This window comes from Acanthaster planci, linkage group LG05 (assembly GCF_054643075.1).
Source record: "Acanthaster planci isolate LZ-2023a linkage group LG05, COTS_SCS, whole genome shotgun sequence".
NCBI lineage: Eukaryota > Metazoa > Echinodermata > Asteroidea > Valvatida > Acanthasteridae > Acanthaster > Acanthaster planci.
The window spans coordinates 19,359,974-19,376,787 of record NC_141781.1 but is presented as its reverse complement, the minus strand read 5'-3'; the positions used below and the strand labels follow the sequence as shown (position 1 = coordinate 19,376,787).

The 16,814-nt window shown below is 42.2% G+C and overlaps 2 protein-coding genes across 3 annotated transcripts; one reads left to right on the top strand and one right to left on the bottom strand.

Annotated features, from left to right (window-relative positions):
- Positions 1 to 2,398: 2,398 nt before the first annotated feature.
- On the bottom strand, positions 2,399 to 7,006 carry LOC147799195 (uncharacterized). 2 transcript variants are annotated; one of them, XM_087137181.1, is made up of 2 exons: positions 6,696 to 7,006; positions 2,399 to 4,416 (listed from the first exon to the last, which is right to left on the bottom strand). In XM_087137181.1, the coding sequence occupies exon 2, from the start codon at positions 4,344 to 4,346 to the stop codon at positions 3,312 to 3,314; it is 1,035 nt and encodes a 344-aa protein (XP_086993307.1). In that variant the 5' UTR covers positions 4,347 to 4,416; positions 6,696 to 7,006; the 3' UTR covers positions 2,399 to 3,311. The 2 variants fall into 2 exon arrangements, with proteins under 2 accessions (XP_086993307.1, XP_086993306.1); XM_087137180.1 differs by lacking the exon at positions 6,696 to 7,006 and adding an exon at positions 4,892 to 5,049.
- Positions 7,007 to 7,116: 110 nt separating this feature from the next.
- Positions 7,117 to 16,370, top strand: LOC110989709 (uncharacterized). Its single transcript, XM_087137179.1, has 7 exons — positions 7,117 to 7,446; positions 8,000 to 8,264; positions 8,924 to 9,084; positions 9,470 to 9,595; positions 10,135 to 10,285; positions 11,488 to 11,615; positions 11,984 to 16,370. The coding sequence occupies exons 1-7, from the start codon at positions 7,294 to 7,296 to the stop codon at positions 12,314 to 12,316; spliced, it is 1,317 nt and encodes a 438-aa protein (XP_086993305.1). The 5' UTR covers positions 7,117 to 7,293; the 3' UTR covers positions 12,317 to 16,370.
- Positions 16,371 to 16,814: the final 444 nt, after the last annotated feature.

Here is a 16,814-nt window from a genome sequence, read left to right as displayed (position 1 = left end):
GCTTAAACGAAGTTGTTTATTGCCTCCCCGGAAAGTCGGGGAAAAACAGTGAAAAACATAAGCACTGCCTTAGAAAATGTACAAGAGTACTATTTTGCAAGCACAGGAGATGGAACTGAAGGAGAAAGCAGTAAAGGCGCCCTCTATGATACACATCGTGTGGGCAAAGGGCTTTGGACAGCACAAGACATGTCGCGTTGGGCGTTGCAACGTGCGTCGCTCCGTGTTTCAGACGACGTTATACGCGACGCGACGCACTACAAGATGTACAACGGTGCGACGCGTGACGAGCGAAGGAAGGAGCAATGTTTAGGTAGAAAATATGCAAGATAAATGACAAGCCTGAGATATCACAACACTACATGTGACGGCACGACGTGACACACGACGCGTGACGCGTCACGGTGTAGGTACGAAAGTAATCATGACAATTAAGGCGAAAATGCGACGTGATGTCACGGTGCAAGGGAACCGTCGAGCTGTGGCGTTGTGTAATTGCGAGGCGAAGAGGTGTGTCTTCAGTGTTAACAGAAATTGAAAACATTTAGTTCACCTGAAGTATTTCAAAATAACAGTAATACGTAACCATTTCCAAAATATCTTAAATTCAATGAGTACCCCATGCAACAGTGTTGAGATTTTGTGAACAAATTTTCAGAAGAGTGTAGTGGTCAATGAGTCAAACACCAGATGTTCACCAAGGCCAGTTGACCCATTGATAAAACTTGGTTAGCTACTTGGAATGTGGGGGCAGAGGCCAGTGCACCCACAACTTTCCTTGTTCCATGGAATAATATTTCTTTGAAATGAAGGGTTGGAACTTTATTAAGAAATTGATATAAGTCATGGGTTAACATCATTTGGTTTTATTCTGATTGGTCAATGGAATTAGTCATCAATTTAGAGCAGGGTTACTGCATAATTTACCTGTGACTTATATTCAGTAAAGTATGTTAATATAGTAGATTTGTAGAGTATGAAAACCCTGAAAGTTTGTAGAGAAATCGAGTTGGAACTTTGCGAGCAGAGAGCTAAAGTCTGATGAGACCAGCTTCGATGCTTTGAGCCTGTGAAGTGTTTTCATGTTGAGAAAATACTTGATTTGTGAAGTATTTTGCTGGGGTGAAATACTTGTAAGCAAACAGGAGGATTTTCCTCACCAACTCCCTGTTTGACTGTGAGGAGCTTTGCATGAGGCGAAGTTTTGAGAATAAAAGAAACTCGTATTCTTAACCAACTTCTGTTTGTCAACAAAGACTTCTTTTTAAGTCTGAATTGTCCGTGCACTTGGGCCAGGACGATTGCTTCGAGTTCGGTTACTGAGACTCAAAATTCAGCGCTACTAAAAACATCTCGCGTCAGTTAAGGAGTCGAGGTTGTTACACCCCATTAATCTTAACCCCAAAATTAATAAAAAGATCCTGCCTTTCCCTGCCCTCAAAAAATACCCTTTTGGCCGTTCACACTCCCAGCTGATTTTATGACGTCATCAGCAGAACGCCTATATGTACAGTGTACGTGTACATTGCATAATTACATACAGTAAATGCAGTATCGCACGCTTGCGCGTTGTGTTCGATGTACATGTAGCTTGGCTCACATGCAAACACCGTAAAAATATTCAGGACTTAAAGTCGTGCATATAAGTTGTGAAAATTTATGTCCCTCCAGGGCTACCTTATGTTTTGGTTTCATATCCTTCCTCAAAAATGGGGACACCGCACTCAGCATAATTTTTATCGACAACCTAATATTTACTCATTTGATATCCTGACATTAAACCATTTAAATACTTGCAGCCATATAGGAATGGGGAAGGATAATTTTTTTCACAAAACGTCGATACTGTCAGCTAAATGATCACGCACACTATTAATTAACAGGAGGTTTTTGCATTTGGCCGAAAATGTTTTTTAATTACGTAATTGGAACAAAATGGATCCCCAGTGTATCAACTCTGCTCTACGCCAGGTTTTAATCTGGTGACACGGAACACCGGACCGTAGCTTACAGCGTACCTCCCCAAAACATGATGGGGCTGTAAACCTTTCCTCAGCCCCCAGACGATGGCTGGTAGAGACCGTAGGAGTGGGAATTCCGAGGGGCCGGGTGGGAGGTTCTTCGGGCGACGTAGAAACCATCGAAGAACTAGAAGCAGAATTTTAAACGCTAGAAGTGTGCGCATTGCACTAAAAAGGAGTCACAGCCAAGTCAAATTCAATTTCTTTTTTTCACGTACAAATTTATAAGGATTCAATCCGACCAAAAGAATTTTAACAACAGAAATTATTCCTCGAAAAAGAGATCAAAATGTAGAACCCGACTGGATCCTGGGCTGCTACATCTATAGACTATTGGCAATGTATGTACAGTACATGACCTGATGATAATCACGTGAGGGCTTTTATTAAAGTGGTTTGATGTGAAGTTCGAGCAGTAACAGAACTTTGACCAAAGAGTGTTTGACAATGTCAACATGGCCTATTGTATGATTGATGGGAAGTTGAGGCTTGTTTTCGAAAATATCTATTTTCACCATTAGCCCTACCTGTTGCGTTTTGGAACATTTTCCCCTCGTAATTCAAGGACCACTGTCTTTTGCAGTGTATCAGTGAAGTAGATGACGTTATAATTTATTTTATCCGCGCAGCTAGGCTTCAAATGATTCAACACCAAGAGTTAGAATCTTCGGCGGAATATCAAAGACAAACCTACAGGGTTCCACATAAAAATTATACTGAGATAAAAGTATATATATATGTATACACACACTTTATATATGTTTATGTTAAAAACTAAACGTGTGTCAGTAAGGTTGGTGTCACAAGGTAAATGTTTTTAAGACGAATAGAATATACCGATAGGTAACAGTGCTTCAGTGATTTCATGCTATACATATATAGGTCTCATTAGATTACGTTCGTTTGGTGTAGAGTGGGATTAATGTGTGCCCCTATAAAAAAAATTAAGTACGGTAGGGTTACGCTGTTTCTTTACCAACCTCATACCAAAGATAACAAGGTCACATTATCCTTTCTCCATTGAACTTCATTGAAAAGAATTTCACAGAAGTGAATTCAAGTTTGAGGGCTTGAGTGTCAAACGTCTCTAGATCATTTTAAATATTATTTCTGAAGATTATTAATGGCAAAATCACAAGTATACATGAATTTCATTGTGTCGTGCACAGAAACAACACACCTCAAATATAAAACCCTTATAGTTTCATTATAATACAGTACTATATTATGAAATAGTCTTTTACACGTCTGTCGAAGGTCATGCCCTGACTGAATCAAATACATCCTAGTCTAGCGTCGGACAGTCATACTGACAAAGTACAGTGCATCCTTGGAGGGCGGCAAAACTTCTGCGAGGCAGAACTCGAGAGAATCGGTCAGAGAGTCCAGATAGCCTGCCCATTGATCCAGTTCATTGTTGACTGTGCGATAGATATCCAACCCTTCCTGGCCAGTTGCGGTATAAACACCATCATCCCTTAGGATGGTCACGGTGTCCGTAATCTTCTCATCAAGCATGGTCTGGTTCAGGGCCCACTCTTTCACCGTTTCAATCACGTTCCTCGTGAAAGGTTTCACCACTGCTTTCTTGGCTCCCGAGCGGAATTGATAGGTAACCACGGCTTTCATGAGGCTCTTCTTGGTGAGCGTCCCTGCCTCGTGCTGGAGTTTGACAGCGTTGTAAAGTTTTGCCATGTCGCCAGACTTGAACAGGACCGCCTTCCCCACTGCTTTGCTCGTCCAGGGCCCGAACACAAAGTCCAACGCGCTAACGCAGAGGTTTTCCGCAAGGAACCCAAACCAGGAATTCTCCTGGAAGATGTTTTTACCCTCGACCACGACGGAGTAGTTGAGTTGGATGAAGTCGGCTGCCCCGCTGTCTAGTGTCCTTCTCATGCTATCCATCTGGCTGCTTGGAATTTCGATCACTTGCGAGAGATCATCTGCTCCCTCGAACCCACCGTCCGACTCCTCCAGCCAGAAAGACACCCCAAAGTTGAAGAAAGAATTTATGGACAACGACTCTCCAAAGTTGAGAGACTGGCCCTCGTAAATCTCTTGTGCTTGTGTCGCGTAACCGCAGAGGACTGCCGAATGGATGTTGACGGAGATTTCATCAGCTGGCTTTCCAAACAGCGACTCCCATCCCAAGAAGACATTGTCAGTAGGGGCGGTGAGTAAGGTGACTTGATCCACTTGGACATTCAGGGAATCCCCGTGACCAAGTTGACACTGGTCAACCCACAGCCCAAACACTGCAATACCTCCAAGAACAACGAAAATTGCGCCCACAAAGGAACAAACAGCAGTAAACTTGTCCGACATTTTGGTAGAATTCGAAACGGTACGCCAGTCGATGAGGAAAATAGACGAACGCAACGGTCGTTCAGCAAAGCTAGATGAAGTGAAATATGCAGACTGTTAAGGTAGGTCATTAGAAATGGTAAGCAATCAGAAATGAACAAAAAGGTGGCGGTCATATGAGGTCAGTGCTCTGTTTAGCTGGGATAGGCACGTGTACACCTTTTGAGTGACCAACTTGACCTTTCAAATACGGAAGGTCCGGCACCCTAGGCTTGTTTCAAGGCGGCTCTTACACATGTCAAGCGGACGTGGTTAAAGTAGAGAGAATGTACATACATCTTTACCAAATAAAACACTAAGTCTCCGTTGTAATCATATCTCTATTGGATACATTGGCCCTAACTCGCATAACTAACTGCAATTTGTGTAACGACACGAAACAGGCTAATATCTTATCGCGGTATGAGAGCTATTAAACAGTTTCCGACAACAATGCAGTCAATCTATTTGATTGAAAAACGTTTCGAAGACAAGGCAAAAGTATCGGCCAAAAGTATTTTTCTTACCAATGTTACCTAATCTTGTTCTAAAGTCTACAGCCAACCCTCTTGGAAATCTCCTTGATCAGCTACTGACCCATGTATAAAATATGTAAACTGTACTGTAGGCCTATGCCAATGGTTTCAAGTTCAACGCACAGATGCGCACCCACCCCACAAATCGACCTGACCGTATCCTGTAGAGCAAAGACGCCACTCAGATAACAATGGGCTTTTCCTTATTTCGTACAAATATAAAAGTCCAGAGGAAGTGAGACATTTAACAACCTCAAATGAGGGTGACACGCAAATCTGAGGATTATCTTCCAAGAAACAGCTCGCTCCAGCGCACATAATGTTGAAACACCTGATTTTGAAGGTGCTCTTTTTGAATGCCGCAGATGCGTATAAGCTGCATGTGATTTGTTTGCGGTTAGTATTAGCAAATACTGTTGACAAAAAGAACAGAGGACCTTGACAACTTCCTTGCGGAATTCATTACAGTTGAACTATTCTATCGGAGGATGTGACAGCACAAGGGGGGCAAGGTCATCCGGTATACATCCAAACGCTTAAACAGATATCTGACAGAGCCGACAAACTCTTTTGTTGATCGCTGGGCCCGGCACCAGTAAAAATGACAAAATTTGGACTTTGATTAGTTAATTAATAGCAGAAAGTATTGCAGGATTAAAAAATCCAACACGAATAGAAGTCCTAGTTCAGTATCGGAGGGCAAAGTTTCAGTTTGGGTATTACTGTGTATAGTGCTTCATTGATTCTCTTCTCTAAAGAGTGAAAATTCACTTAATTTGAGTGAAATTCACTTCAAAAGATTTAGAATGAACACAATGGAGTAGATTGAGTTTCCACTCGAGTTTCCACTGGATTGACTCTGTTCTCAGCTTATTTCTGTCTACGATCGTTGTGATGTTCACTCTAAAATCGTCGAGTCGAGTTTCACACTTTTGAAATCAGAGAGTTCAGTTTCATTCTTTCGATATTAAAGAGTGGTTATAACCCTTCTCGCTTTCAAAGAGGTTTTGGCCTAATCCTTCAAGAATCGGAAGGTTGACCCGTCAGTTTAACCCGTGAGAATACCGAATCTTCAGTTTTTAATGTGATTTTTCATACACCCTGATCAGGGTCAGGGTTAACTCTGCAAACCCGACTTCGGTCAAAAGTGCAGCGAAATAAATCCAACGACTCAACAAGGAACCAATATGCAATTGTCTCTTACAGTGCGGTCATCGTTGATGGGATTATTTTATTAATTTAATGGCCATGGAAAAGAAAGTCATGCCAAAGACACCCTCTCAGATGCGATGTCAGAGGCAAGGCTGTCTGATCTCCAATTAAATCGTTTTGTTGAGAGCAAAGTGGTTAAAGCACAAAGTAATTTCCAGATTGCGGTAACGGACACCATTTTCAAACACTGAAAAATGAAACTTCAAAATTGTTACAAAATATGCTACTTGTTTGTTAGTAAATAATAGAAATGAGGATCCTGTACAATCGTTGCGCCTAGTATATCTGTCATTTTCAAGTGAAAGCATCCTTTCCTTGTGATTCTTTGATACGATCAAACTTCCAGGTAGATGTTTTGTCAAATATATACCGCTCTCAATTTAACGAAATTTGCAGTCGCCTGCATGCCATTATCAGTGAATGTGGACATATTTCCAATTGTCAAAGCGTAAATACCAGCGTCCATAAACACGTCTTTATCTTAATTGTAAACATGCAACCGTTTAAACTTAAAACACTTTTTCAATAAACGTATTTCTATGTTTATAGAAAGCGAGATGAAGATCGAGTTTGAAGAAGTTACCAAGTTGATTGCCTGGGGCTGTGGTCAGTTGCACCGAGTGGCAGCGTGGCGAACGGTTAATAGCTGGAGTGTTTCAACACGCACTGCTTATAGACGGATGCGGAAATCCAAATCATAAAAACTTACAGGCTACGTGTGAAGTTCCAGTTTGGTTTTCTCCGAAAGACGTATTTGACCTCGGCAATTGTTCATTACATGCCGATTTGGCTGTAGCAATGTCTGTTTGTGAGTGAGGTTTCCAGCTAACTTTTATAGAACTGTGTGGAGCAAGCGCAGCCAAGGCAGTCGAACTCGGTGGGAGAGCGAAACTGCTGAACAAAAAAAAAAACAACAACAATTTTTTTTCACTGTGGCGTTATGATTGAAAGGCCAGTAGAAGAACGACTTTGTGGCTGTCTCTTCAAAGTGACTCCCCCGTCCAGTTAGACACGGCATGAATTTACCTCTACGGGAAACGCACACACCAAGCAAAGCCCAATGAAGCATAGCGGTGAACGTTTCGTATGCTTTGTGGGGGGTCATGATTTTATAATCACCGCATAAAAACCCACGGTAGGCTTCGCTACTCGGTGCACTCTCCAGTCTGCAGATCGAAAGGATGGCAAGAGAGCTAGAGACCCATCCTATCCAGGTCGTAGGTGATGAGACCGAGAATGACGCCGACGAAGGCTTCTTCGTAACTTCGGACATCCCCAAAAGCCAGCTGGAAAGGCTCAAAACGAGCCAAGAATGGAATATATTAACCCAAATGGTGATACACTCTCGAGAATTTTTATTTCCTACAATACAGGAGTACCTCAGCAGGCGGAACGGCTCTGAAATAGGTCAAAAGATGAAATGGATATGGATTTCTGTGGTACCTAGTCGTCTTGCAGTCCATTTATTTCTCACACCTGTTGTTCCGTTTTGCAGCTGTTCAATATCTTTACTTTTTCCTTCAGTAAACAAGCTACAGACGGTAAATTTCACATTATCTTAGTTACGTACATGGTAATTCATGATTGCACGAGTGCACTTTGTCCATTCAATGCAAACATCTTTGAAGATACTGCTTATCTGCCAGTGTTGGTCCTGTGCTAGCTGTAAAGACAGGCGTCACGTCACCTTACTCTTCTTGAATGGATTCTTTAAAACAAAATAGTATTGACACGGAGTCTTTGGTTTAAAAATGTAACGATCGCATGTCAGAGCCTTAAGACAACCGGGTAATGTTCCAGCCCACAATCTCTCTAAGTTCCAGTCATCTTTGGTTTGCATTTTAAATACCCTTAAAGAGGCTACGCCAACGTCTAAATTTGTTTCAGGGTCATTGTACCAAGACTTTGTCTATGTCCGGGTGCAATGTCTGTGAGGTCCCATCGCAGCTACTGTCACTGACTCAACTGACCAGATTGTACCTGACCTACAACAACCTGAAGGACCTGCCCCCGGCTTTTGGGAAGTTGGTGAATCTACAGATCCTGAATCTTGGCTTCAACATTTTTGTCGAGATTCCGACCGTCATCTTCGGACTGACGAATCTGCAGGTGTTGTTCCTCAAGAACAATCGTCTGACATCGGGTGGAATAGGTGGGTTCACGTCCAGACATTTGTAAGCTTACATTACGGTAATCATTTTGTAGGGAGCAAACGACTTAGATTCTCAGGAAGGATGGAATCCAGAATTGATGAAATAGAAAATTTCGTAGGATTGTATATTTGAATGAATGTTTATGAGTGCGGTGATGAGACAATTTCATTTAGTGAGAGATGGAACGTTCCATTTCCAAAGGCAAAGCGTATGGAAAGAACCGTACGCTCCATCCTTTCCATAAACATTCGCCGTTTGTTTATACACCTGAAAAAAATCCTGATTACATGTGAATTTTCGGTGAAATGGAACTTTTCTAATATTGTAATGAATGCGGATCATAAAGTGCTTTACGCAGGGCACAGGCTGACGCTTTAGCGGGTTGCAAATAGGGGCAATGTCAGTTACAAACTTACTGCAACAATCTAAAACCGACAACCCAAATACATGTAAATAAAATAGGGCATATCAGTAAATGCACTGACATTGTGAAACGCCGCACTTGTCTGCTACTTCCCCACTCGGAGTGAAATGATATGAACAAACGAACACGCTGTAATAAAGAGAACAGTGAGCATAATGTGTTGTTTATAGGACCCCTGTTTTGTCCGCATTTGGATGGTAAAGAAAGCAGCATCTTCTTCCAATCAAATTTCAGGTTATGGCATTAAAAGTTTGAGCAACCTGGAGGAATTATACTTGAGCAACAACGACATCAGCTCTTTCCCCGAGTCACTCTGCGGGATGTCGACAATACAAATGTTGATACTTGACGACAACGCTATCACCTCAATCCCAGAGTCCATACCAGGCATGACGGTGAGAAAACTCCCTCCAGAATACCGTCCTGTCACTTCTGAGCAAATTCTCCCGTTGAACATCATGGTTGTCAAGTTAAGACTTCTTGTACTTGGTTTTTAGGTTCACATCATTCAGACTGAAAAACAATGGTGTATCCAGATCTTGAAAACAAAATGAATTGCTTCAAAACAGGTGGAATTATGTCATCTCAAACAAAACATCTTTTTCTTTTGCGGGGAAAAAAATCACAGTTCTGTTATTTCCAGTTCTACACCAGTACCGTGTGTTGATGACTTAGTCCTCCCTAATTCCATTGCAACTTCACAAAGCGACTGATCACGATGGTCATGATGTGCTAATCACTAGACGCACTGTGATAATAATGTTTGACATTCCCCACCAGAATTTGAAGGTGTTGAAGATGCGCTCGAACCGTCTGAAAGCGATTCCGATGGCGTTCACCAAGATGAGGTCCTTGGAAATTGCCTGCTTTTCTCAAAACATGATCGAGTCTTTCCCGTTCGATCAGGTACGTTGGCTGGAACTCAGACTGAGACCTTCTGTTGCCAAAAATTTGCACAGGTTGGCCTTATTCCAGTGAAGTAGTGCCTTGATGCTAAGCCTTGGCCTTAAGGTTGCCATCATAAGGCTTGATCTTAAGGCCTTGACCTTATCTTTACTCTCTCAATGCAAATGAGTCAAAGAGTCCCTCTCCAAAACAATGAGTCCCTAATGTAACCACTTCAAATGGGTTAATAACCATTCTAAAACGAGTGAAACTACTCCGAAAGAGTGAAATTTCCCGTTTTCTAGGGGCCATAAACATGTAAGTCACAACTGGGAAGTTTTGCTCTCGTGGAGTTGTTTTCATTCTTTTTAGAGTGGGTTTTACTCTTTTTAAGGAGTTTCTTAAAGGACTCGTCACTGTTTGAGAGAGGTAGCTTTTAGGACCTTGCTCTTCAAGGCCAACCAATAGTCTTTTTTTTTTTTTAGTTTTCTGGGTACACGTAAAACTTTGTTGTACCATCCATTCATTCGGCCCTCCGTAACTGACACTCCATCCTATAGGTCAACGACATGCCATCTCTACGGGACCTATGTGTGTACGCTAACAGGCTCCGGGATAGGGATGCCGTGTTAAGATGCATGGGCCACATGACTGAGCGAGGAGGTTTGATCCGTGCTCAAGAGAACCGAGTGGTGTTGAGGAACATGGGAGGTGAGTGCCCTATCTGAACTTGACTCTCGAGTCAACCCCTTGATTGCAACCCGTGAGGCCGAGTTGAAGAGATGGTGAGAATCTATCCAGCCATATGGAACCTCACAGTTCCGTCCTCAGCATTCCCGGCGCACTTTGTGTCCTCAGTTCGTAGACTATTTCATTCCTGACCAACTCATTTCAAAGTTCCACGGTCAGTGATTTTTTGGATTTTATTATTAGACCCTTCCCTTGTAGACTGGAATCTACGTACAACACTTTTGAGTGGAGCCACAGATATGGCGACTTTGAAGGATCGAGTCCCAAGAAACTGTTAAAATTATCGCCAAATTAATTTTGTTCCCCTCACCCCTCTCGTCTGTAATTTTTTGACTATACTCAGTTGCAAAAGGGAAGCAATCCTATGTGTGGTACGCGTAGCTACAAACAAGTCGATAAAAACACGCTTACCTTGGAGGAAGGTTGCGTAAGAGTAACACAAACCATTCGCTCATCGCCCTGGGAAGGGTTTATGGCCTTGCACAGATATAATTGAAGGAAATACGTCATGCGGGTCACAGTAGAGCATTGTGGGTAATCTTTTTGCCAAACGCACGGGCTCGCTCAATTTGGCGGTTATCTATTCGATATCTTTTCTTTTTATTTCTCCTTGTTGAAAATGTTCTCGCTACACTTTATTACTTCATCCAAATTGATAAAGATAACCGATTATTTGAAATATATCGCAAAAAAAAAAAAATAAAAAAGACACGTGATCAGTGATACTTCGTGAGAAGATAAATTACCGTGATTGTACCAAGGCCGTGCTTTTAATCACATAACCCAACGCCTTCATTTGTGCCAAAGCATTGCCATTGAATAACAAAAACTGAAAATAACGCTTCGCTAACAGAAAAGTAATAACCTCGCGGTCAGAGGTCGTGAAAAAAGTAGCCAATCACAGTGCAAAGCCACAAGCCCATCTGCTGGGCGACGAGTGAAAACGAACCAGTGGAAGTCTGTATATGCACGCGCAACCGAAAGCTTTACTACGCTCAGCGCCACCACGAAAAAGGGCTTACGGTCAGCAAAATTTTCTGCTATAGTATAAGCCTAACTTTTCTACTAAAAATTCACCCATGGTTTATCTTATGTTTATGGATTTCTGAATTCAATGGGTCTATCTGAGCTATCATTTTCCCGTAATTGATCGTTTTATGAAGGAGTGTGCGACAGCCCTTTCAGAATCTGGAAGTTTGACATCCTGTGGTTACACGATGGGGAATTAACAGCACAATGCTGGATCTCTAACATGTGTATGAAGCTGCAAAATCGCGGGATGGCAACAAAGGTATACTTTTCACAAAAATAATATTACCAGTATAATTTTGTGACCCAAAATGGAGATTTTTTAGACGCTTTGGAACAGACCAAATAATTGCCTTAAAACGGCTCCTTTTGTTGCCCCCTGGCTCCGCCTTTGTTTCCAATGGCCCATTGCAAACTTCGTCTAAAGCAGTACCGCCTGCACTTGATCTATATTAAAGTATAGTTTTGTAGGCAGAGGAGGCTACATCCGAAAGTTATGGTTGGAAGTAGGCCTAGCTTGGAAGTAGGCCTAGCTCCTTTTTATGCACATTATTATTTTATTAGAGCATGAATTTGATTTCATAACACTTCGAATTCTTCGCGGTTTTTTCTCTCGCTTTAATGCCACAGGAATACGGCCCACTCGACCCAGTCCTGCGGTGGACAAACCACGTCAGGCGCAGCCGCGTTGTTGCTGTGTACTGCACGCGCAGAATGTGCCAACTCCTCTGCGACACATGCACAGAGGGAGCACAGCTCCGTGGGGCCATGGAGCGCTACTTCGGGGACACTCCCGTCACTAGCAGCAAGGAGAGGGTCTTTTGGCTCGTGGTAGAGAGGGATGCCGACTTAAGTCATTTTTTCATTGCCCATGGTCGTCACCAGAACACGCTTCTCATTGGGCAAACAGATATTTTCGATGAGTTGGTCAAAGTCATCGAAGCCAGAGATCGCCTCATGTAATGCCCGGATATTGAGAGGGCTTTCAGGGGAAAGAGTTGGGTATACTGCATGGTTGGGCATGGCCTTCCCCCTGCAACCCTTCAATGAGAGTGAGCATATAACTTCTGCTTATTAGGCCTAAAGACCGTTTCAACCTTGGCGCGAAAACGCGAAGTCGACACCGGGAAACTTTAAGTGGGAAGTTTTCTGCCAGCCTGCAGTACTGAAATATAGTTGTACTTGTGTCAGCAGCTTGCGGTGTGTTAGTAGTTGCTGTAATGTCATGAAATTCGCTTTACGGTTCACACGGTTCATAAAAATATACATGGTCTATGACACATGGCTGCTTATCTGAATCGGATGTTGCGGATTTCTTTTCGCCAAGGAATGATCAAGGAAAGTACATGTAGTATTTTCAGAATAAAAAAAAACCACTGAGCTCTCAGCACACCTTCAAAATTGTCTTCAGGAAATGTGATAAAAAAAATTACCGTGTGGTGAAGCATTTGGAAGTAGAAGTAGCATAAATGAACCATAGATTAATCGGATGCTTGGGTCCAATTGGGCAATCTTAGTCGTGATACTACAACACGTATTCAGATTTACTCGACACTGCCGCTTACTACTGTAGGAATGGATTGGTTGCTGTAGAGTATAATCAAGAATTTAAATATGAAGTTTCTCTTTTTGACGTGAATTAAGGTACACATGTGGGCCTATTTGTTTTTTATATATACTGTATTCAATTAGTGAATTTGATTGCGTTTTCCGGGTATGTGAAGTTCTTTGCTTGGTTTGAAATGCGAATTGTTACATAATTTCTCCGTCCATCATTTCTTTTAGATTCTTTTATTTGGTTATCGGTTTTTGTTTTCGTTTTTGTCTGTTTTGTTTATTTGCTTGTTTGATTTTGTTTTGGGAAGCCCTGATAAGAAGTTCATTTACCCATTGTCATTATTATGAAGAATTTCACCTCTTTATCGTATTTAGACGCTATTCTGGTACTGTTTGGTGTTTTTTTGCTGTTAATTTAGTTTTAAAATTTCAAGAGTACATGATTTTAAAAATTAACGCACACGTTTCAATAATTGGTTTGCAGACTATGGTGAACGCATTCTATTCAGCTCTGAACTAAAGGCCCAAAATTAGCAATGAGAAAAACACGGGAATTTCCCGCATAATTCTGCTTAAAAGGCAACGGGCGCGGTGCGCAATGTGGCGTCTGTTTGTGAATCCCGTTTCCGGGTAACAGTAAACACATCCAAGGCCACACGCCAGCAAAATGAATCACTCGACAAATACTTGAACGACACTGTCTATGATCAGCGCTTTTCTATTAAAAATACCTTCAAGAAGGAGTGTTTGACAATCATGAAATATCATCATGGAATGCCGATATCCGCATGGTGTTTTTGTCAGCTTCAGCCGAAACTTGTTTTTCATTGTATCATTCGTGAAGCGGAGATCACTATCAATGCGTGCGGGTGCAGACTGCCATGATATTACAGGAATAATCGTCGACTGAAGTGTCTCTTTGGCCCGAACAGGCCCACTGAAGTCCTGCACAAATCTGCTTGTCTCGGCACAGTGTTACTCGTTGTATGGTCGTTAGCGTGTAGCATCTTCTCTAAAACAACCCACCAGAGTGCAAAATCCCCGTGAAGGGCTCAAATATCCGTAAATCACTTTGTGTATGTGGAAAGCACTTTCCTTCGAAAACCTTGCGTAGGCCTACTTTGACCTTTTCTGTCTTTTTACTAATGTTTTGTTACCTCGCTTTCTTCGAGTTCAAACTTCTGTGCAGACGGTGTGGACAAATACAACGAACTATGTTGCTTTTAAATTTACCTGGACCTTGGACATGATTAGTATCTCTCCTTTATGCATGCATGAGCTTTCTTTTGTTTGAATCCTATTTTAGGAAAGTCTTATCCACCATTAGTAAACTTCGTTGGTGCGTGTCCGTTTGTAGGTATGCCCTTACAACCGAGAACAATAATTGAAACCCACATGAGTGTTTGCGCGGTGATAACAAACAAAATATCACCGGCTTAAAATCAATGTGCATGTAGAACTCGTCGGGGAGCGAAAATGCTGAACAAAGAACATTGTCTGGGATCCCCCCCTCAAAAAATTTTCTTCCAAATGACTTTGTGCCCAACGAAATGCGGCATAGTCTGTTTGATGACAGAACGAGCACCGAGCTAACGACTGGAGTACAAAAAGAAAGAATAAATTTCGAAAATATTTTTTTTTTTCAAACTAAAGGCTATGATGAAAAGGGTAGTGCCCGAGGTATCAGGGCCATTCGTTGGCATAAGAATTGGAAAGTTTCCATTTGAGGTTCTTTCTGAATCCCCATGGAGGTAAAGTTTCCCGCCTCCGGTGCTACCGTTGGAAGGCTACTTCACCCTCGTTGTCTTGTGGCCTCTGGAAAGTGGACACAACGTATTCGCAATGTGGCTGCTTGAAACTGCCCTAAGCCAGTAAGATAGAAGCCAGCACCAAAGCTTATAGAGATGTAGTGAAATTTGAGAATTACTGTATGGAATCTTTATCAGGTTTGAGGCTAACTTTAGGGGCTTTTTTCACGTTTAACGGGGAGAAATTAAATTAAATAGAAAACATGAAAATGAAAATTGAATAAAATAGTTGCAAAAACTGTCGTCTTATTTTAAATGCCTCTTCGGAAAGGTGGGGCATTGCCCGTTGCCCCTCCCCCCATCCGATAATGTAAGCCCTGCGTTAAATCTCTTTCGATTGAAGACAACCTCAAATTGTCTAGCCAACAAGAATTCGATATTAGGGTAGTTTTAGTGCATAAAACTTCCATTTGCTTTGATGCCACAAATTTGATTTTTTTTTTTGTTAACTCTTTGTTGCGAGTAGATGGTTCCCTCAATATTTAGGCCTATTGGTTTATACCCAGCAAGAAATGAGACCGAGGGGTACCCCCCAACATGTCCAATCCCTATACACATTCCAGACTATTGTTACTTAACACATCCCCCCCAAGATGTCTGAAAGGAATTCCCCAGATTCCTGCGAGACAATAACCAACACAAAGCGGGGGGGGGGTTTCTCTCCGTCTCATACCTTGCTGCGTATGTATTGTTCCCTCAGTCTTTGCTCAACACTGGATTTGCATGTTTTGTCTCTGTGTACTGTGCAACTGTCCGGGAATACACCATTGTACTGTGGGCTTCTTTCCTGTGGGAAAATGGTTCTTGAGAAAAGGCTAGTCTTCACTCATTGTTGAAGCCTTTCCCTTGGAAAGAGATCCTCCGGATCCATAGCCACCGTATCGAAACCTTTATTGAAACCCGGGTTCCCAGCGTGTTGAGTAAAAAAAAATTGCACGCACCGTACCGGGGCGATATGCGCTGGCAAGCACAGCCGCTAATGATAGAGGGCGCTGCAATCCATAAGAGACGGACTAGTCAGGCTTTTTCACAGCGGACAAAAATGAAACTAGTTTTACACTTCAATTTCTAACCCAAGCCACCCTCTACATTATTTTTCCTGGAGTGAGTTCAGTTCTGCTCAGGACCAGGGATAAAAATATTTCTCCCCCCCCCAGGGCGACTTGACTTTTACGGGACCGCGAGAACCTGGTAGTGTGAAAAGGGCACCCGCGGTGAATTTCCCCTGGCATTATTTTTGTGGCATTATTTTCTATTCTCTTAATAAAAAATACGAATTCAGTAATGAAGTGCTCAGCATTATTTTCATGATGGTTAAAACCTAAAACCGTGGCAAGGGGGGGGGGTAATTTTTGTCGAATGTGCCTGATGGCAGAGTTGTAATGACTCGAGTCAATGACTCGACTCGAGTCCGACTCCAGTCACAATTTTCAGCTACTCGAGTCCCGAATGGTAAATGACTCGACTCGAGTCTTGGTGAGCAAATGACTCGACTCAACTAGAGTCCCTCATCAGAAGACCCGACTCGAGTGAAAGTTAATAAGACTCGAGTCTCAAAAAAAGCAAAGTGCTTTGCGATAAAACATTTGTAATGATTTACATGTACAATGCTGGCTTTGAATGTTCACGTAATGTTTTATAATCGTGAATAATAAAATGCAGTATGACCACATGTAGCAACCTAGAGGTAAATTTAAAAATGCTCAAAGTAACTTTCTTTCTTGTTTGTATTTATCGTAAAGTGTTCAAATATTTGTGACTCGAATTGATTCCAGCTAAATACTTGACTCGACGTTTTGGTCCAACGACTTTGTGGTCGCCTGGAGTTTGCAAACTCGACTGAGATAGAAACGCGTGTGCAAGTCCCCGGGCACGCTTTGCGCGAAATAAGCCTGAACTCGGGAGTGAAAAATCAAAAGTCACCCCGTGGAGTCCCTTGAGCGGCCCCAGTCTGAACTTGCTCCAGAGATGGTTGTTCTAGGGTGAAAAGGCCTTATGGTCAGAACAGTTTGCAATACTTTCACGGTTAAAGTATCCTGAGAGCCACATTTCATTCTTTTCTACGCGATTTCCTTAATTTTTTAAATCACTGAAAA